We start from the raw sequence: 22,727 nt of genomic DNA on the forward strand, positions 1-22,727 counted from the left end.
AGAGCTGTTAAAATCACCTGCAATCTGTTCCTTCCCTAAATTCAAATTTAAATGAAATTCTGAAACTTAATTGGGTTATTTCTAGGTGGTGTGAGAAGTAAAATAAGTTCAGTTTTTTACTTTTCTTCTTTCCTTCTGAGGAAAGAAGACTAAGCCTGTTTCGAAATTTTTGTGACCAAAGTAATGTTTTTTTATTGAAGAGAGATGATGCAAACCCTCAAAAAATCTCAAGGAAAAACATACAGTACAGTAAGTCCTTCTATAATCTGATGTTCAGCAATTGTTTGTGTTCTGCATGTAAAACACGTTTCTAGATTTGGAGTTACATGACTGTGTCCAAAGACATTTGTTTACAGAGGTGATGTTCAGAGGTATCTCCTGGTTGCAGCAGTCACATTGGATTAATTTGCGAGTGACAGTGTGAAGCTCAGACTTCTCACACGCCTCACTTCTCTGAATATCGAATTTATTTCTGGCTCCTGTGGTTTAAGGAGGAAAAGCATGTAATTCTACCTGTCTTACTTGTGTTTGTACATTACATTTTAGTTCTTCATGCCTTTTTTTTTCCTTCTCATTTGATATTTCTGCTGCATTTCTCATTGTTTCATTATTTGAAAAACAAGTCCATACATTAAATTTTTGTGTGAGACCTTATCCTCCCTCTAATGGGTGCATGGCTGAGGTGAACTGGATGGGATTTGGCCCTTACAATTGCAGGGAGTCTAATATTTCATGTACAGATGATACTGGGTGAAAATCATCCCTTTTGATACTACTCTTCTAAAAGATTATAACATTTTAAGCAAATTCTCAATCTGTCCAACCAGTTTACAGCACTATTTTGTAAATCACTTGTTAACATTACTGAATTTTACTTTAAAAGTGTGTATCAGGTCCTGGTGAGTTGTTTATAAATGTAGATGAGCTCCCTTTAATTTCTTCTGCTGACTATGGTACAGAGACCCTCATGTCTCTGTAGGGCTTGTTTAGTATTTTTGCACAATAATTTATTATTTTTTGGTAACACCCAGAAACCCCAGTTGAGGTTGAAGTCTAATTTTTCTAAAAAATGCTTAAAGTCAGAGATGGCTTCTGTCATGAATTGATTACAGTCTAAAAAAGAGAAGTCTTAGATACCTGTATTTGTTGCCACGACAGTGTTTGCGATCTCTTGAACAAATGGACATCTTGGGTATGGAGAAGGGTGTTGGGGAAGATGAAACAGGAAAGCCTTATAAATATGATTGCCTGACAAAAGATTTTGGGAATATGAAAACTACAGGCAACATCGAAATGAAAGCCACTTTTGAAATACCAAGTCTTAGTTACTGAACAACTGGAAAACAATGGTATGGCCGACTGAAGGTAATCCCCTCTTGATGGAACAATACCCTCTGCTTGCAGACAGGTCCAAGGGTCAGAGCAGACCCTACTAGCTCAGCAGAAGGGGTCCAAAGAGTAGTTTTTAGAAGTTAAGATGTAACACTCTATGGTAATATAAGAACTCTTATAGGCTGTGTGTAAATGCTATAGGATTTGTATCTTGTATTAGATTGGTTAGTGACAATTAGAATATTCAGTACAGAAGATGATTTATTGTATTGTAACCAGGACTTCAGGGATTCCTTACTAACACTTCCACTCCTGCTCTCACTTCCATTCCTTACTACTTCTTCCACTCTTGCTCTTACTCTTGCTCTTACTTCCACTCTTGCTCTTACACTCTCTCTCTCTCTCTCTCACCCGTTTACTCTCTTGCTCTCTTGGGCCTGCTCAGAGCTGAGTCTGGCAGCTCTGAGCAGTGCCCCTATACCCACGCCTTTTACAATAAACCCCATGTGTCCCAAGACCTGCCTATAGAGATCTCTCGTCTCCGTCACCGACCGTCCCGACTGAACCCGACAGTAACCTACAGAAGGGGTATGTTTATATTTATTCAGGGTGACAGCTGTGTTGTGGGGTTAGGATTTTGGGGGTTGTGTACCTCGTGACAGTTCTGCATTGCAATGTGAGCATGTATTTCTATAATGATGCTGCAAAAGCACCGCTGCCTCTTGGTACATTTTTCTCTTGGAAGACGCTTTTGGCTCCTAAGAATGACTTTGAGCTCTTTGGTTACTTTTTAGTAACAGTGAGAGGTTGCTAACAGCCTGCCACTAACCCTGTGTTTGTAAACAGTACTCCCAGGTTGGTTACTTGGTTGGTTGTAGCTCCCTTGAGTGGGTGCCTCCTGCTGTTACACAATTGCTCCCTTACATAAGGGCCGGTGAGTGGTTCCCTGTCTCTGCTCGTGCTGCAGCTGTCGGGATTTATTACTGCTCCCGGTGTGGGGATGTTGGCAATGTGTGACACAGGCTTCGGGACACACGTTTGCCTGCGGCTGTCTGGGGGGAAGCCACCAGCAAGAAAAGGACTGTGCTGCTGTTGGAGCACCATCTTTGGAAAGCTGTGAGAGATTCAGGTAACATTGACCAAAATGCGGTGACTGCCAGTGGCGTTTCACTTGTCTCTGTCCCTTACTCTAAATTATTTTGTATCATTTGCTTTAAACAGCGTAACTGAGCTGTTCTGCTCTGTTTAGTAGCTTGTAGCACTCCTGAATGCCTAGTAGTTCAGTGTACCTCAGGATATTTTTAGAACAACATAAAAAATGTAGACGACCACAAAATACAAAGGCTTTGTCCTGTAGGGTGATTTTACCTTTTATTTTGTCTTCTGATGGGAAGAAAATTTGTCTTTTTGTTTTTTTTTATACTGCTGAGGTAGACTACAAGCTGATGAATGTGTGTAGCGTTTTCTGCTTAATAACCCCGTAGTTTCTTATGCTACTTGTTATTCTGAAGTTGCATACAAAGACTGAATCCCACGGAGTATCTTTTGTGTTGCCTATCTAATGATGTTGCTATTGCTAAGTTCATATATAGACATAAATATAATGGCAATATTTTTGTTCTGTGTGCTGTGGTGACATGTAGAAAGCCCCCAAGTTATTTTCACCTTCAAACAAGATAATGGCTGCTGGTATTGTAGTAGCAAAGTTAAACATTAAATCTGTGTGTCTTGTAGTGAGAAGTCAAGAGAGTGAGGTGCATCCTCTCAAACAGGAGAGGGCTGTTCCATACCGTCCTCTTTATCCTGAAGTTTTGAGAGAAAAACCTGCCTAAGACTTTGCCCTGTGAGGATGATTTGATATTTAGAATATATTTTTACTTTGATTGCCCTTTCCTTTTTACTTTTTTTTTTTTTTTTTTTTTGGTCCCACTATAGAGAGATACTCTTTTAGTCATTGCCTTATTGAATTGCAGCCCTGTTGGGTGTTTAGACATCTGGAGATTAACTGTATGCTGCCTGTAACCATCCTGGCAAAAATCAGTCAAATTTCCACATTAGAGTGAACATCTAAAAATGATATCAAAGTAACAAAAATAATCAAAACACTGGTTTATTTCTTTTTGCTGTGAACTCTTTTTGCTGTTCTTTCTGATTGTAAAATATCAAGAACTGGAGACTGTTGGTTGTCTGTCTGCTTTTCTGCAGACAGCTGAAAATTGTATTGTTCTCTGTCCCACCTTTCCTACTACTTTTTTCTCCAGTATGTTCTTTGTCTGTTCATATAGGCACATATACTTTCTGTTCAGCATATTATTTGTGAATCCTGCTCCCTTACTCTCATGTTCAGCTTTTAGGTTTCCTTGCCTTCCAAGCCAATCAATTCAAACAAGATTAGATCCTATTGGTGCAATTTTCCTTCTCTTTCAGGAATTTGTTTCTACCTTTCCTTTAAATCCTTTATAAGCCTACCCAACCTGATTTTAATTGACTATAAGTTTAAAATTTATCAAAGCTTTTGTTTGTTTGTTTGGTTTGGTTTTTAAAAAATCTGTTCTTTTTCCTCTGTGACAGTGTAACAGTTGAACTAGTTTGCTGCTTCTTGTACTTTTATGCCTTGAATATTGATACTTATGTGTCTTCATGTCTTTATTATCAATAGAAGTAAATTGTGGCATAATACAAGGAATTTTTCTTTAATGAAGCTTGTGTGTGAAAGAAGATATAAAGCAATTTTATTCAGACAGGCTTGTGTTTCTCTGTCCCCGGGTTTGTGGCATAGTATGGATTTGACATCATCACAGCGTAATCAGCTACAAAATCAATGGGTCAGAGAATTGGAAAGACAAGAAGGTAAAATGTTTCTTGTTTCATTATGTTTCCTTGTTACACTTAAGAATATTGTGAAGTATAAGGAACAAAGTGTCTTGCTGACAATGAGCTTGTGATTAATTTTTTTTCTGAAGAACCGTGTTTATGGCATTTGTACAGAAAATGCAACACAAAGTGCAGTTGTATTGTGCTATCAATGCACGTGGTATATTAATTGTGTTATACCTGCATGCTCTTGTCCTGGCAGTTTCCTGCTGGTGCCTGGCATCTGTCCTCCAGTTTCTTGCCTGTGTCTAGTTCCAGAGAATGAGGCTGTGACTATGCTCAAGCTGTTCAGAGAGGTTTGTTTACAGGCTGTCAGTTAGGAGAATTGGTTATTACAAGCTTGGTTTCTGTCTAGACAGCCTCAGACCCTACCTTCAAATACCTCCAGGGGCTGTTGGCAGTGTTTCCTCTTAAGTACTTTCATGGCTGCACATCTTTGAAGATTCTAAAGCTTCATAAGTAGTCCCCTCTTTAGAGGTCACCAGGAGTAGGCAAGGTATTAGACAAATGCATATGTTTTGGGATGGGATCTAGTTATGTTCTACAGCTGAAGGCAAAAGCAGGAGATTTAAAAAACAAATTATTTTTCATAATATTTTTGTTTAAAATCTCAGCTGAACTGTGGTCTGTGTAGAGTCAGGTAGTTCTCTTCCATGTCTATAAACATTAGTCTAAGATGATAAGGAGACATGAATGGAAAATTGGATGTCTTTACAGTTTTATCTGACACCAGACTTTGGCATCTTAAATTCCATGCCAAGTCCTGGAGGTGGAAGGGTGCTGAACCTGGTGCATGGAGATTTGCCTGCTCAATTACTTTGAGCCTGTGCCTTCCTTGTTCTCATCCTTTTCCTCTACTGCTTTCCCCATTCCTGTTTTATTATTTCACCTCCCCAGTCTCAGTATCTATTTCTCAGGGTTCTTATTCCAGTTCAGTTTGTTTGCAACTTTCAGTCATAGGATCATAGACTCACAAGATGGTTTGGGTTGGAAAGGACCTTAAAGACCATCTAGTTCTAGCCCCCTTGCCATGGGCAGGAGCACCTTTCACTAAAACAGGTTGTTCAAAGCCCCATCCAACCTGGTCTTGAATACTTCCAGGGATGGAGCATCCACAACTTCTCCAAGCAATCTGTTCCAGTGTTGCACCACCCTCATGGTCTGAGAGCTTTATATTTGGTGCCTTCCCCTTTGCTTATTAACTTACTTGTCATACATTCTCCAGTTTAAAACTCCTTAGTTTTGTTCATGATTCCCATTACTACTGGTTCTCAGCTTACAGGTTGGTCCTCACCCACTCTGATCATTCCTTTTGTGACTTTAAACAATCAGCTCTCCACACCTGCATTGTTAGGTGTCTCTTTTCTTTCCTCTCATAATTTCTCGTATTAACTTTAACTCTCCTTGGTTAAATGTTTCTGAGACCAGATGCTACCACTCCTGTCCTAATTTCTTGGGATACTAAATTGCTTTACCCCAGTTGCATTATGTAAATTCACCCCAGAATAATTTTATCTCTGAGACAAAAGGAGAAGAACAAGTTTGCAAGGTGTACTTGTCCTTGACAGTCCCTCGTCTCACTTCACTTGGCCATGGCTCAGTTTTTAATCCATAAATATCTGAGAAAATGCTGACCTAGTAACCTTCACGTAACTCCTGACATTTTAGAAGGGACACACTCCTACTTTCCCTGCCTGGCAGATGTCCTAATTGATGGCAATTCCTGCCATCATTTCAAGCATCTTGGTGGAGTCCAGAAAGGTGCCTTACACAGGACATACTTGGAATGGAGCCAAGTGAAAAGCATCCTAACCCTGTAACTTACAATTTAAGTTAATTCAGCTGGGGAGAGGGAGTGACATAGCATCTCATTCATATTTCCTGAGTTACTTCTAAAGATTCTTCTTATCTCTCTCATTCTCTTCCCCACTGACGCTTTTTCACTGACTTCAAAGACTGTTATAAAATGTGAAAAACATTCTGTGACCTGAGTATGGACCCCAAGCCTGCCTCTTCACAACTGAGTGCCCAATTTGTAGTTGGACTTCTCCTTGCTTGTTATCCTTCTAGCATGATTCTTGCAGTCCTGGTTTCCTGATGGCCCACCTTACTAGTTTAACACTTCTCTGTTCTCTTTCTCTCCCCTCTAAGGAGACACACTTTTGCTTAAGGCCTTGCTAAACTCAGGTGAAAACTTCTTGTGTATAGATAGAACAGAATTTGGAGTCAACACTCAATTAATCAAAGCATACATTAACTTTGTAGAGAAGTCTGTAACTTATTCTTCTGGCTCAGCCATGTGCCCATCTTCTCCATTTTCACTTCTTTAGCATTTTCAGTAGCTGCATTTCGACAATAAATTATATATCTCAACTGCCACATGAGAAGAGTGGTATGATTGCATGGGTTGGTGTTGTTAGGTTACTTTCAGGTCCTTTATGCAGAGGAATATTTTAGAAATCCAGAATTATTGGTAGGTGAAAACTGACAGCATTTTCTTGAGTTTATTCCTATCTGTCAGGAAATTAGCTGCCTTTTATAAAGTATGTTGGATCACCTAATTTAAGAACGCAGTCTGCTTTGTAGTCAAAGGGAAATAATTTAGTTATTTTTAGAGATTAAATAGCTTCTGAGCCTAGACTTGGAGATATTTTCAATGACAGACAAACATGACGAAGTAACAAGGGAAGAACTTGGCAAACTTGAATTCATTATGTGTTCATGAGATAAAATGATTACAGTACTTCTATTTTCAGCCATTTAATGGTTTTTAGATGACCTGTGACTTGGATAGGGCTGGGATAGCAGTGGTGCAAATTTGAAATTGAAAACGTGCCTCTCAAGCCTGGGTAAATACATAGACTGGATACTGTGAACAAACGCTTCTCCTGTTCCTGTGTCCTCGTGCTCTGGGCTAAGTGCATCTTGTCTCTTGGCTGACAAGAGGCTGCCTGTGGGTGGCAGTTTTGTATTTCTGCATTTCAAAGTATAAAGTTTCAAGAATTTCAGTACCCTGACATGGTATCTCAGACTAATCAATATAATACACCCCTTCATTGCCATCACTTCAGCAGGTTGAGCTTGTAACGAATGTACTGGAATGCCTACACTTACATGATGATCGTTTTTGTAGGTAGGGATGAAGTAAGGAAAAATTAGCTGTGCAGTTTAGACATACTGGAATGGTACTTTGCTTTATATTCTTAGAAAGGTGTAGGTTACATCTGACTTCTGTGAAGTCAAGGGTATGACTAACTTCCCCTCCTAACCCTGTCCTTTAAGGGCCCTTAGGCTGAAATGGAATAAAATAGAAATAAATGGAATGAAATAAAGATAATAAAGTGATACTGCTTGAAATTTAAGGACTACTTTGTGCTTCAGGATTGTGTATGTTTCCATGGAGCCGTCTGTAATGCTTTCAGGACTAGGACTCTGATCCTGACATGTCAGTAGCTCAGTAAAAATTCTGAGACTCCAGAGTCCCTTATTATTGTGACCTTTATGTAGTTTTAGGATAAACTTGGTCTGAGCCATTGGAAATATCCATATGGGATACCTTTGGATGATTTCTGTCAGTGGAGTAGTGTAACTCTTCTCCAGTCATCTCTTACAGAGCTAGTTGCCGGTTTGTTCCCTTACTGATCATTTTGCAGGTATCCTCTTGACTTTGGGATATATAGATAGCTATTACAGATATTTGTAATATAAGAAATATATATTATATATATTATGTCCACATAATATAAATAAAATACATCTTAAGTATTTAATTTGGATGACTCCACTCCCATGTGTCCAGAGTGGGGGGTGATCTGAAGCGTCCTGGATATTATATGAATTCTTGGAATCTCTTGGATACTCTCTTGCATTACTCAATCAGTAATATCAGAACAGGTAGTCCTCCTGTGAGGAGGCAATTGCTGAGAAGTCATAGAGGAACCATCTTCACGGCTGTTTATGCATGGTATTGAAATATTTGTAACGACAAGTCTAAATGGTAAATTTAAAATCTAAACTCTATAGGTGAAAGTATACTGCTTCTGAAGAAGGGAGAACATGTTGCTGTAGGGTTGGACTTTGTCAGGTCAAATTCATGCTGAAGTCTTGGATTTCATTCCTTTTGCCAGTTGGAGAAAATCCATCAAAGCAGGAGAGAAGCAGAAGATGACTGGATCTTATTTCCTTATGACATTGGTCTGTGACGCCATTTGACCTCAAGAGATTAAGGACAGTCAGGCCAACACTAGAAAGAGACTAATATGGTTTTTTTCTTCCCTGTAGGCTGTTTCAATGAATCAATGGGTGAAACTATTGTTTCTGAATTAATGTTTCTTCTAATCCACTATCAAATTACTTGGAGTATGTTTTGTTACTCTCTGTGTTATTTGTGAATGAGTCTGAAAATGGAGATGTTGACTGCTAGTATATCACAGCTTTCATGTGGAAAGGCCCTTTTACTTTTTTAGCTACGTTTTAATTCAGGTATCTAGATAGTGGTAACATTTTTTTAAATATAATTTTGATTTAACCCCTTTTTTGCTGCTTTTTATGCATTTTAAATGCTTTTTATGCATTTTAAATGCTGTTTTACAATGCTTATCTCTGCTGCTTTTTCATTCAGTGGAGAATACAATATTGTAGGCGGTATCACTAGTGATGCAGTGAGAGATTTAACATATGCTTTTAATTGATGGGAGATACCCAACTGAATTTTAAATTTACCATTTCTGATGCAGCTGTATACTTATAGGCAGGATTTTATGTGACAAGTGATGTAAATAGCTGATCATGTAGCTCGTTTCTAAACATGTAATATTTCTACTCATTCTAAGTAAAAAGTGTGCAGATAAAGATTGCCCTCAGTGTTATATAAAAAGATGCTGCAGTTTACAACTTGTTCCATTCTGACCTATTCTGGTCTATTTCCTGTTATTTTACTTCTACCCTTCCCTTCCCTACTTGAAGAACTTCTCCAGCTTTCTCTCAGCAGAACTCACATAATTTTCTTTCTTTAGGTTTTCTTCTAATACATAACATTTTAACATTTGTTTACCATGACTTGTGAATGTGTCAGCAAAATCCTCTGGTTCCCTACACAAGATTTTGCAGTTTGACACACGTTCCTCTAACTAACCTGCCACTGACTTCACAACTCCAGTCTTCCACATGGTTAGTATGTCTCTTTGGAAAACTTTGTTTGCATTTCAGTTTCTTTGCCTTTGAGAATGATGTTTACACTCATTTGATGTGGTTGATACAGTGCAAGATGTGTCAGCAGTACATGAGCTTTTTCCCTCAGCCCTGATATTAATGTAAAATCAAGGGAGCTCGTGGAACATGCTCCAAAGATGTTAGACTTCTATAATAAACAAACCTTATCTAAAATATTCCAAAGAACACTGTAAGTAATTAACCTATTAGACAAAAAGTCTTAAGAAACTTAAAGATATTGTTGAAGAATTTGGGGCATCTATAGAGGGTAACTTTGTGTACACAAGTTCAACACAAAGGAGTTCTATCTGTTTCACTAAGAAAAATGATCTCAATTTCTATATGTTACCTGGACAGGATCAAACTGCCTCATCTTACTGTAAATAAGGTTCCAGAAACTCCAGCGATTTCTGTGTTTGCTCATGCAAAAAGATGAATGGGCTGAAGAAGACAATTCTGTGTGTGTATCACTTCTGCGCTTCTCCACATCACAGAAGGGGAGTGAGGGCAAAGCTATCTTGTCAAACACAACCTGTGTGTTTGTTTTCTTCTGGCTTTGTGAAGAAGGGAGGAGCCACTCCTGTCAGACTTTTAAGTTCTGATAGTTCAGTATCTGTGCTCCAGGAGTATTGCTGGAAATGCCCATTGTGCACTTCCATTCTTACAAGAATTGAGAGCCAGGTCAGTCAAGCCTCCTCTTCTCTTATCCGACCCTATTCTACTCATGAGTCATCTCTTTTTGTCTTAAAATGTCATTAGAATCCATTCAATGACTCATAATTTCAGAACATTTTTTCTGAACAAGAGAATATGGACTAACACTGAGGTAAACACTTCCAGGAGAATAACCCCCTTTCAGCTTTTTACATCTGTTATCAAGGAACTAGTTTGATCAAAGTACCAGTAGAATTTAGTTGATGTTTTCAGATATTGAAAGAGTTCATCTCACTTGGATTTTACTTACAACAGTTTTTGTGTCACTTGAAAGATTTCCCACTAGTTCTTTATTTTTCTATTCTCACTGCTTTGAGGGCAGTTACAGTAAAATTAACTTCTTTCCTTTTGTGCACTCCCACAAGAAGTTGTTCTGAAAGATAAAAAGCAGCAAACAGAGGAGTGCTTTTTGCTGTGCAAAGGGAAACTTGTATGAAATAAGTGAATCCGACTAAAAGTCTGCACTCCTTATTTTGTCAGCACTCTGTCAGGATCATTAGCATCCTGGTTTTTATAAACTTTCTTCTTCAGGCCTTGTCTAACATATGATAACTCTGATGAAAAAGATATTCTTTTTGATTCTTCACAATACTAGTGTCTTCTTAAAGGGAAATAAAAAAAATTAAAAATGTGTAAGTTTCTCCAGATAAGCCACCTGGAAGACTACCAAAAGGATAAAATGGGCAAAAATTCAAGTGGTGTTATTGATCAGCAGATTCAGGATTCTTCTTTCAGGGGTACAGACAGTTCAGCTCAGGAAGAGTGCAGTGGCCTACAAACTCTGTTAGTGTAGGTGCTATGCAAAGCTGAAGTAGAAAGTTTTCTGATCCTGTAGGGAATAGGTGGGAAATATTTATTGAGTGCTAGAGGGGCAGCTGTAATACTGGAAAGGTTTTATAGATCTTCTGACAGGAGCTTTATAAGTTAAGGCTTAATAAGTTACCAGGTTCTCAACAAAATTGGATCCAAAACAGATGTCAAGGGAGGAAGAATCAAGAAAAATGGTTGTAATTGAAAGGTAATAGAAAGAATAGCTTTTACTTCCACAGCCAGTAATGATCACAGAACAAGATCAGACTGCTCTAAGCAATCGGAGAAGATTAAAAGCAGGCTATATCTGGTATGCTTGGAAAGAAGGATGATCTATTAAATACACTTATGATATGTGTAATAAGACAGCTTTTTATTATTTCTTTCATAAAAGAAAGATTAATTTTGCCCAGAAGCAGCATTTCCCTGGCACTTAACTCATGTTTGTCAAGAGCTCCCTGATTACAGGCACAGTGATGCATGTGTTTTCTCCCAGCTTAACATTAGAAGCTTGAAGAGGCTGACAAATACTGCTTGTTTCCTAGCATCTTAAAATACCATTGTTTCATTGTTGAGCATTTTATTTTAGTTACCTTTATAAAATTTATAAAAACTGTATTTCTTCCTGTAGTATATGCATGGCATTATTTTTAATTTTGCTGTATCCCATGATTAGGGCCCCCCCCCCCCCCCATAAATTCTACAAGTATTGTGGTTGGTTAGTCAGTTTTTGTTGGGTTTTTGTGTCTTAGTGTCAACATACCAAGATCGAATATTTTTGGTTTTTCTTCCTTGTTCGCATCTATTCTCTAGTTTCCTCCGATGCTGAAAGTTGAGTTACAAGCTTAAAGCACTGGCTAGTGAGCCTGAGCAGCTTCCTGATGTCTTTATGTTTGGTATCATCTTTTTCTTTGTTCACCCCTGCTTTTGTTCCTTGGGCCTTCTATCACAAGGAAGGGAGAGATAACTTTGTCCGTAAGTTATCACAATAAAAATGCTGAGGCATGTGGTAAAATAAATGACAACACTTGGGGTGTTATGTCCTGTGACTGCAATGATTTGAGGGGGAAGAGAATGTGAAGACTCTTCAATAGACCAATGTGTTTTCTGTTGATGAAAGCAAAAATGGTTTCATTTTTAACAGCCATCAGGCCCGCAATTTCCATGCAGATCCCAAATTAATATCTGTGATTTTAATGGGAGCTTCAGGCTTGATACAGAAACTCTTTGCCTGAGGTGGTAACACAGTTATCTAAATCTCTAGAATGCTTTCTAGAAGGTGTAGCTTGTAAACATGTTTTGCTTTTGATGATTTTCCAACAGATCACAGTTGGCAATGAAAGAGAAGTTCCTGTGAAAACTTGGAATGAATCTAGACTTTGCTAAGAAAATGCTCTAGACAATTTCACTTACATATTTTTTTCCTAACATTGTGGTGCAGTTTTGTGTGATGATGGCAAAACTGAAACTAGCTTAGTATTCAGCTAAAAAGGAATGAATCCTCTCCTGTTAGAAGAGTTATCCAGGATTGTGTTAGCTATCATAAATATTCTTTGCTTAGCAACAGGGATGGCATTCAGGATATCAAGCCAACTGGAAAGAATCCCTCTGACAGGGCTCTGTTGGGGTGGGTGGATAAGCTTTCCTGACAACACAAGTGCTTTCACTCCTGTCTGTCATAATTTGTGTTGCTAGGATCTGTTTCTCAAGTTTTGTGACAGACTTATAAATGATACTCTGGCTCCTTTTGTTTACTGTCAAAAAGAACCATAATATGGGGAAAGTGACCAGTAAAAGGATATGGGGAATAATGAAAAATCCGGGTGCATACGACCATGAGTGTCTATACTAAGGCAGCTGTTCTTGAAGGGAAAAAGAGGTTTAAAAATTTCCTTTGGGTTGCTGAAATGGAAAGCAATGTATGCTGACATTCCCCTTCTTTACTTTTTATGAACTTGGCTGCTTCAGCAAAACAGGAAGGAAATTATTTAGTTACACGCTGAAAATTTCAATTAGAATTCAGAAGAATTGCTGTGTACCATGCTAACCATTAATGGTGAAATGTATTTTTATTCACAGATGTAATTTATATTCTTGCTTCCAAACCAGCTTTTCAATATGAATTGGTAGTTTCATAATCAGTTCACTCAGCCTGTTTGACCTTTTATACTTTTGCTTCCAGGGGAAAAAGAAGATGAACAGATAGTTGCAGAAATCATGGGGAGGCGTTTTTTTCCTGATCTTATAACTCATAAGACCTGGGAAGGCTTTCACTTTGCCGGCCATGAGATAAGAATTACAGAAGCCACTGATTGTTACGGGGCAGTCGTCTGGCCATCGGTACAATATTTTTGTAGTGTCATTATTTTTTATATTTGGAGTCTTCTAGCACTTTTTAATTTGTTTTGTATGATAAACATATTTTGTTATATGTTGTAAAACCAGGGGAATAATTCTGTGCTTCTCTGTTCTGCAAATCCCAAACCTGAATTTAACCTGGTTTTGTGTGGATTCATGTTTCGCAAATCTTACATGGTGTTTGTTGTTCGTGCCCCAGTCACGCAAGGTGTATGATCTCCTCGCTTGCCAGGAGCTTTTAATCCTATTAGCCAATTACAAGCATACTTTGAAAGAAATATGGCAGTTTTATGATGATTGCACTTCTGTACATTTTATAAATACAGATGGCTGTGTAGCAGGCAGATCCAGGTTGAGGAAACAACTGTGATACGAGCTCATGAGGTGTTAGCACTCATAGAAGCTACTCAACCTACTCATGTAAGAAAAAATTACCTTGTTAATACATAGACATGGGAAAACGTTCAGCTGGAGCTTTCAGTTCCTTAGACAGCCAGAAATCTAGTTGGAGAGAACCACTGTCCTTGGCTCTTGATGTAAGAACCATCAACACATTCACCACACAAGGAGCCTTCTTCAAGTTTTGAATCTGTACAATGCAGAAAACTTACTGTTTTGAAATGATTAAGACTGAAAGAAATCTCCAGGAAGGTGCCACGATGCATGTTGAAATTTGTGTCCCTATAGGAGAGACCCAGGATGCTCCATTTCTTTCCCAACTGCATTATCCTTCTAGGATCATACTATTTTTTAGAAGTATGACCACAGTTCAGCTGAGGATAGTTGTCCTACTCTTCTGTTTTGAAGTCCAAATGATATTCCTGGTTTTAGGAGACCTGGACCAGTCATCTGTACTATATGTTTTAGTGACCTCAGTGCATGTCTTCATGGAAAGTCTGGCTGACTACCAATTATTCTCACAAAATCATGGACTTCAATGAAAAACATTTTTTTCACCTGGAAGGGCTTAGCTGGTTTTGTTGTGGAAGGAAGACAACCCTTTTTTGATCTCTGTCTCTTAATGTTCTCCCTTCCATTTCCATCTAGATATACTTGAAATCTTCTGAAAATTTGTCAAGAGTGCAGAAACTTTAAGGAAAGTAAAGTTTCTGCATGTTTCATGGAAAGGAAGGCAGATTTCAAAGTTTCCCTGATTTAACCCTCAGAAACTTTGATTATGTCAACCATTTTCTACAACAGAATACACCAAAACCCTGAGGGAAGGAATTATAGGAATTAATGTAACTAGGAGGAAATCCTAATATAATGTCAAATATAATGTCAATATAATGTCAAACATCAGACCCAATCTTTAGGAACCTGACTTTAATTATTCCTGGTTCTCACAGACTGATTTCTATATCAAAGTGCTGTTGATTAAGTGATATATGTAAGTTTGCATTACCTTCTCTTCTGTGCTCTGAATTAAGAGGTAGGAAACAAAAGTTTTGTTTGAATTTGTAGCATGTCAACATTGGGTCAGCAGTCCTTCTGTTCCTTTCCTTTTCATTCTTAATTAGTTAAAAGCAAAACTAATTTTTCTTTGCCAGAGCAAGCCATTAGTAATTGCCTTTCCAAATGGCCATCTGCATTGTGAGAGGATGTGACAACCTTCTATTTTTCAGTGGAGACTATATAATTATCGAAGTCTGGAAAAAATATGGAAGAAAATCTGGAAACCATCTTTATCAGAGAAATAAAATTAGCAATTTCTATTTCAATAGTGAGCTAAAACTCACTGGTCAGTGTGAGACAGAGCAGAAAAGCTGAAGAAGATTCTTAATCACAGTTTGTATACACGTGTAAGGAGTCTGTTGTAGATGCTCTTTGTGGCTATATTTACTATGAAAATCTGCTAAGCTTAACAAGGTAAGCAAATAGAAACTGCAAGCAAACTGAACCAGAAGAAAAGGGGGTAAATCTATTTGTCCCTTTTGAACCCTAACAATAATTAATTACTGTCAGAAATAACTGACTATTAGAAGAACTTAACAAGGGTGGTTGTGGATTTTCTCTCACAAGTAGTCCTTATATCAAGATGTGTTTGTGAAGGACACCTTTTATCTCAACCAGAAGTAAGTCCAGTTATAAGGAAGAACTGGTGACTGGAATTTCACAGCTCATGTTATATGTTGTGACATATTATCTAATTGCAGTTGTTCCTTCTGGCTGTAATGATTCACAGACCTATATGGAGACCTGTTGTAGCATTTATTTTGTGACCTATAGAGCCCAAAGATCATAGTGAGCTGTGATCCTTTAGGGATAGTGCTTGAATTAATATTGCTCATTTGAACAGACAACAATTTTTTGCCTGCTTTTAAATGACAACTCATATTTAGTAAAGGGATTTATTTCATTAATTTGTTCAGTATGTTCATGGATTTCCTCCCCTACAGGCTCTTGTTCTGTGTTATTTTTTGGAAACTAATTCTAAACAATGCAATTTGGTTGACAAAAATGTGATTGAAATTGGAGCCGGAACTGGCTTGGTCTCCATAGTAGCCAGTTTGCTGGGTGAGTATGTGATACTTCTCTTATGCTCTTGGAAACATCTCTCAGGTGAATAGTGGAGGACAGAGGACGAGGCTTGGTTCTTCTAAGAGACTGTTGTTTGAAAGCTTCCAAGAGCAAGAAACAGTAAATTCTAAAAGGCTTGTTTGGAAACATGCTCTGTTGGGTTTTTTCTGGGAGTGTATTGATGCAATAAAGGAGGTCCCAGTAGATAGGTTGTCATTTACTGTGTTAAACTGGGGATCAAAATAAGAAATTAGTGGCTTCACAGGATGTCAGTGGCAAATAGACTGACCCAGATGTAGGTATGACCAGTGCATCCTCTTCCTTTGATCAAATAGCTCTTGGATGCCAGGTCACTTTCTATCCATTTGTGTTTCAGTATTTTCCTTCAGCAACTTGGTTTTTCTGCTGCAGACACTGTTGTGTTTACTCTCATGGCACCCTATTCGTCTTCAAGAGTAATCCAGGTCAGTGGGTTCTGCATTTTAACAGAACTTTAGCTTTCTGTAATCTGAGAAAGCTTCTTCTTGCATGAGAAGGAAAGAACCTGAGGCAATGCTTACATCTCATGCTGACCTCTTGGATTCGGTAATTGGTATTCTTCGGTCCCTAGTCAGCCACTGTACTTTTAACCAATGTGATATCAACATACTGTAAGTATCTCATTCTCCCCACCAGCTGCATTTAGGTGGCAAGCTGTAGAGTAGACCTACTAGGAAGCAATACTTATTTTAAGCACAATGTCTAAGAGTTATTGGGAGCATCTAGATTTCTTTATTGCCCTCAGTGAGAGTTACCTGATAAAACCAGTTCCTTGTGCAGTGGCTTTTGTGAATGGGCTTTTACTCAAGTCTTGATGTATATTCAAATATTATGTTTGTTTTCTCTGTGTCACAGGTGCCTTTGTGACTGCCACAGATTTGCCAGAACTACTGGGAAACCTTCAGCACAACGTTCTCCACAATACAAAGCAGAAATGCAAGCACCAGCCTTGTGTTAAAGAATTGTCTTGGGGAATTGATCTGGAAAAGAACTTTCCTAGGTCTTCCTGTCACTTTGACTACATTATGGCTGCTGATGTAGTTTACTACCATCCATTCCTGGATGAACTCCTCCTAACTTTTGATCACTTGTGCAAGAATGATACTGTTATTCTGTGGGCCATGAAATTTAGGTTGGAGAAAGAGAACCAATTTGTGGACAGATTTCAGACGCTGTTTGACTTAGAGATGATTTCTAATTTTCCCAGTTTGAACATAGCCTTGTATAAAGCAATGAGGAAAGGCAGGATGAAAGCCAGACCTTCCAAACCGATGGTCTGAAAGAGAGATACAGGGAGGTGACAATTTCAGCTGTCCTGCTTGTTCTCTGTTCAATAATTTCCATTTTAGTAGCTGCTGACACCTACATGAATGGCATTTCTAGATAGGTAAAACAAATCATCAGATTCCTAGTGCATTCCTATAAATTCCTAAATTCAATTTGCCAACAGTGTTATACACAGAAGAGATATATCTGTGACATTTTCTTGACTTTTATGTGCTAAGCTGACAGCTCTAATAACTTTCACAAGTCTTACCATTATTGTTATGGCTCATACAATGAACATTTCCAAAAGTTTTCAATTGCAGCTTTGAGCAGTCTCTTACAAGTTCAAACAATTATTTAAAACTTAAGACTATAAATCTTTGTATTTAAAAGTTTTGGTGTCAAATCTGATATTTCCCCATTCTCACTATCATGTTAATCCTTCCTTTGAATACCCTTAATAGGACATTGAATTAGCTGAAAAAAACTCACCACTTGGGAAACACACTGTTATAATAAAGAGATAGAATATATTAGTTGCTCTTAATTTATTGATTATGCTTCCATTTTTTACTTAAATTCAGGGATTCTGCAACAGACAGCTACACACATGGGACAAGCGGGAGTTAAATGTTTTGTTGCTTGAACAAAGGCCTTGTATTAGAAGCATACAGTGTATCACCAGCTGCCCTTCGCAAAGACTTTAAATTCTTGGTCTGGAGGTCTGCTCCTCCAAAAACAGCCGGTTATCTGAACCTGAGGGAATAACAATGGAAAAAGGACAGTGGCCATCCAGAGAGGAGCTTTGCACTGCTGACTGCTGGTGGCTGGAGGCAGAAAACTAAACCAGCCTGTCATGGTGTGGCTGAGGCATGGATAGGCTTAGATTTATTTATTTATTTATTTATTTTTTTAGTGTGAGCAAACAAAATTCTTTCTTCCTGGCCACTCAGTACTGCATGCTCCTGTTTTCAGTGCTCTATCCAAGAGTGTTCTTTTGGGAACATTAATAAAATTATTTTTTCCACACATAGTATTTTCTGATTCTGTATGTAGTTGATTTTGAGGCCTTCAAGTCTCTTTCAAACTAGTGAAGAGAGCTTTACCAACTCTACTGTAGCAGGCAATTGCCCTAGTAATATGGAGGCTCTGGGGACTGGCAGTATTTATCTTTCTAGCTCCTGTTTGTATATTCTCTCAAGGAGTTTTTTATTTTTTATTGTTGATTTCCTGAACATACTATTGCTTTTATCTCTGATTGTGGCAGCTGCATGTTACTTATTTACTCTGGCACAACTGTGGGGAATGTGATGTGGAATGTACTTTTTGTCCCAGCTGAGCATTGGTGCCCAGTGTTAGACATGAAGTGTTGCAGAGAGGAGAGACTGAGCTGCCAAACTTTTCCAGTGGGAACTGGGTATCCCATGTTTGAAAGGAAAGCGGATGAGGATGTGGAAGGAGGGATCTGTTGTTGGAGGGAGGGTTGCAGAGAAAAGGTAGCTACAGGGAGAGGGTAAGATGGAGGAAGAAAAGGAGAATACAGTGAGACTGACTTAATAAATGGTTAGGAACCATAGCACAGGGGTAGACCATTTTTCTTGATACTGATTGTAATGGGGGCATCCTTGGTGAAACACGAAGGGTGACTCTGGGGTAAAATTAAAACAATCAGTAGCATGTCTCAGCCCAGAGGCAAAATGAAAAGAAAGGGAGTCAACTGTATTTTCTACCTCTCCTGCTAAGAAATCACATGTGAGATTTCGCCTTGTAGGTTATTAGAGAAATATCTAATCCTCATCAGTAAATTTCCTTGACAAAGTTTGTAGACAGAGGTAGCATCCTTTATTGGATCAATCAGTATAGCTAGAAAATTAGACTTTTTACCAGCTGACAAGGAGTATTACCCCTCCTTACAGATGTTATTATGCATATGTCCTTAGATAATTACAGCTGTAGAAAAACATGACTGCAAAATGGAAATACTTGGATTTTTTTTTCCCACATTGTGTAATAGAAATAGTTTAGAGCAAGTGAATTAAGAAACAAACAGGGTTCTCTGCCATTGCTTGATTTCGTCTCCCTGCTTCCTTCTTGACTTGCTTGCAATCATTAAATCTACTGCAGTTGTAACCGTAATCCTTGCATTTGAAAGAGCATCTCAGTCTACAAATGTTTCATGGATAAATGGATTGGCACTATAATTGGTGAAATGATCTTGTGAACTCCAAAACAATGAAGGTGAAAGAGGAAGACTACAGCAAAGTGGTTAAGTGGGATCACTTTTAAATAGCTGTCCTGCTGACTAGCCCTCCTGTTTGGGCCACAGACTGACCCCTGCTGAGCTTCTGCTGAAGGCAGCAGGAGATGTGTTTGTCAAATGGAGTCAGGATTCAGCACTTTAGGCCCAACAGCTTGTTAATATGTACTGGAATGTAACATCAGTTCTCTTTCTCACAAGTCTGCCTAGCACTGCTGTGTGAAGCTTCCTGGGAAATGTCTAGTGACTGGCTGCTCTATTGTACAGCCACCTTTTGTCCTCTGGTGTGATGGGCAGGTTATTAGCCATGACCAGTGGACGGTGAGCTTGTATGTGGCATTTGCCTATGGAGTTTATTAATGCTCTTTGAGAATAAGTCTCCCATAAATGTCAAGTATTACTGACCCCTAAAGTCAGTCATAATTTTAATAACCACTTATTCTTTATTCTAATATCACAGATAAAGGATCAAATTGTCATTCAGTGCATTATAGTGCTAATACACATGGCATTTGTATCTGTAGTTTCTGAAAGGCAGGGGCCAAGAAGGTCAGTTAAAGCTCCACTTCTAAAGAATGCTAGAGAATCTGCCTATGCTGGTAGGCTTTTACAGTCGCTTATAGGGTGTTATGGTAATCAAACTAATTTAAGAGATAAATTGGGGTGTATGGTATAGGTTCAATCCATGCCTTGGGTTTTATGTATTTCAAGCTAAGAGCAGCAGTATATTTTAGTAACTTGATGGTATTCGCTAAGTTTTCTCCAAACAATATGCTTTTCAAGTGCTAATATTTTCAGGAAGGGTTCTTTTTGTATAAAGTGTATGTAGAATTATTACAGTGATTTACTCTGCTGCTTATTTTATAATTGCATCAAGGTTTTTTACAAATTGTTGCCTTTTGCCTCTCAGAATTAAAGAAACAAACAGTTTCAACATTGTAGAGTTTCCATATGGTCGTGTTGTGGTTTTGTCTCTCTCTTGCTGAGTTTCAGTGTTGCAGCTGAGTGATTTGGTTCTGTTTGTGTTACTACACCCACCCACTTGGGCTTTTACCTCTTATAACAACTGTAAGAAAAAGCTGCAGCCGCTGAAAATTTAGAAAAAAAATTCAAATGACAGTACAGATCTCCTGTGCAAATCTCATTTTCATTTAGAAGCAGTAATGGAGACCCAGCCTAAGATAGGCAACTGCCAAAAATACCCAAATAACTACCCCTGGCCCAAATTGCAGTTGAATGATGAACAACTTATATTGGCCATTATACAAGCCCTAGTCAGTGCTAGGTGAGCAAAAAAGATTAAAGAACATCGCGTGTGTACTCCTGAATGGATCTTTAAGTCCAGTAACATTGGGTATGTCAGCACAGGTGACTCAGTCATCTGAAGAAATCGTACATTTACCAAACAACCCAGGACCTTGAAACCTAAATGGATTTAGAAGTCACCAATTCAGCTAACACCCTTTGAACTCTGCAGACCTGAATGGTGCAGGACTTTTCCCTATTCAGCCATTTTTACTGCACTGGTAACCTTGAGGTGATCTCGAGATAAGTTCAGTGACATAGAAAGAAGCTGTCAAGATGTCATTGCTCCATGGGTGTGATTAAGAAATTGACATGTTCATTCTTATAATAGGTCTGTGACTTCAGGGTAATGTTGTTACACAGGTGTAAAGCAAAGAGGAAACTGAGCTAAATATCAAGGGATTTTAACCTCACTCACAGGGGAAAGTCCAGTACCAAAGTTCTTTCACAGTAAAAATAACATTTCCTGTGCTCCACCTTGTTTGAATTTGCTTACATTAAGAAAAAAAGTAAATTAATTTTATTATTGCATAAAAACAAATACTTCTGTGCCACTCTAGATAAATTATAAACACCCTAAAAGTATAAGCAGTCAGTAATAGGCCACATTCTCCACCAAGTGTTCTAAACTAAACTGCTAAACTACCACAAGGCCAGAATAATATAACAAATTTTCCTTTTGCATAATTAAGCCATCCAAACATACAATACACAGGCTGTGTTGGATAGCCTGGAATTTCAGAATCATTCGGGTTGGGTTGGCACCTCTGAAGGCTACCTAGTCCTACCTCCTGCTCACATCTGGGCTGTATTCAAAGTCTGAACAGGCTGCTCAGTTTCTCCAGTTGTACATGAAAATCTTGAAGAAAGAAGAATCCACAATACCCCTGAGCAGCCTGTTAATTTCTTTCCCCCCACCTCCACCTCAGATATCCAACTGGAATTTCTCTTGCTGCAGCTAGGCCTCTGTCGTCATTTTGCAGTGCACCTGTGGCTTCATCTTCTCAATAGCCCTCTTGTTATGTAGCAAAAGACAGCTATGAGATCCACCACTCAAGCTGATGAAACCTAGTGCTCTCAGCCTGTGCTTCCTCCTGCCCCTTTACCCTTTTAGTTCTTCTTCTTCAAACTCTCTTTAGTTTGTTAAGATTTCTATTACTAGTGGCTCCACAAGCTGACACAGTGCTGTGGATGGGGCATCATTATGCCATGTAGAAGGGTAATAATCATAATAATCACTTTGAATGATCTGCTGGCCACACTCTTGCCAGTGCAGTTAACTTGCATCAACTGCAAGGCTACAGCACTGTCTTTGTTCCTGTTCCATCAGGATGTCCAGCTCCTCTTCTGCAGATGCACTCCCTAGGTTGTCAACTCATGTTGGCATGAGTCAAAGCCTGTGCTTTTGCCTCCTGTAACTATGTTGGACTATGTGGATTTTATCAGCCTATTCCTTCAGTCTGCCAAAGCCCCTCTGAGCAGCAACTCTGCCCTTCCCCTGTTTGGTGTCTTGGTAGCGTTTAATTTCAGTTTATATAGTCCATTGTCCATGTCACTGATGGAAACTAATGACATCAGTCCCTGTCATGAACTCACCTGCATCACTCCTACAGTTTGCTTGCTTGGGTTTTTTTTTGTTCACTAGCTTTGAGTCTAAAGGCCCAGTCAGTTTTTTAACCACTCCTCCATCTGCATCTCTACAAATGAGCTACAAAGCCTCTATAGGAAAAAAATGTGATAAAGTGGTGGAAGAAAAAGCGCTGTGCTCTGCTAGTCCACAGGAACAGTCATAGAGAGTAATTAGTTTGTTCAGGTCCTTAGCAAATTTGTATTGGTTGTTTGCAAACATATGTTCTTGGAAGTGTCTTCCAGGAGGGTTTCTTGCACAGCCTTCCTGGAGATGGGATGAAGCAGACTGGACTGTGGTCCTCTTGAGCCTCCCTCTTGTAGTTTTTGAATATGGACTAATATTTGCTTTTTTCCTTGGTGACTGGGAGCTGTCTCTGACTGTCACCTTTTCAAGCTGATAGCAATCTTACAG

At 38.7% G+C, this 22,727-nt stretch overlaps 1 protein-coding gene across 2 annotated transcripts; it reads left to right on the plus strand.

Annotated features, from left to right (window-relative positions):
* The first annotated feature begins 1,881 nt into the window (after positions 1–1,881).
* On the plus strand, positions 1,882–20,292 carry LOC104685996 (protein-lysine methyltransferase METTL21E-like). 2 transcript variants are annotated; one of them, XM_019282646.3, is made up of 5 exons: positions 1,882–2,461; positions 4,077–4,182; positions 13,124–13,281; positions 15,699–15,816; positions 16,714–20,292. In XM_019282646.3, exons 2-5 carry the CDS (start codon positions 4,113–4,115, stop codon positions 17,136–17,138), a joined length of 771 nt encoding a protein of 256 aa, XP_019138191.1. In that variant the 5' UTR covers positions 1,882–2,461; positions 4,077–4,112; the 3' UTR covers positions 17,139–20,292. The 2 variants fall into 2 exon arrangements, with proteins under 2 accessions (XP_019138191.1, XP_010392434.1); XM_010394132.4 differs by having other exon boundaries at positions 1,882–4,182.
* The last annotated feature ends 2,435 nt before the right edge of the window (positions 20,293–22,727 follow it).

The sequence above is a fragment of the Corvus cornix genome, chromosome 1 (assembly GCF_000738735.6).
Source record: "Corvus cornix cornix isolate S_Up_H32 chromosome 1, ASM73873v5, whole genome shotgun sequence".
In the NCBI taxonomy this organism is placed as follows: domain Eukaryota; kingdom Metazoa; phylum Chordata; class Aves; order Passeriformes; family Corvidae; genus Corvus; species Corvus cornix.

Coding starts and splice junctions, on each gene's coding strand:
- LOC104685996 (XM_010394132.4), top strand. CDS start 3,963: ATGTGTCTTCATGTCTTTATTATCAATAGAAGTAAATTGTGGCATAAT. Junction 13,282..15,698: donor GGGCAGTCGTCTGGCCATCG/GTACAATATTTT, acceptor CCTCCCCTACAG/GCTCTTGTTCTGTGTTATTT. Junction 15,817..16,713: donor CATAGTAGCCAGTTTGCTGG/GTGAGTATGTGA, acceptor TCTGTGTCACAG/GTGCCTTTGTGACTGCCACA.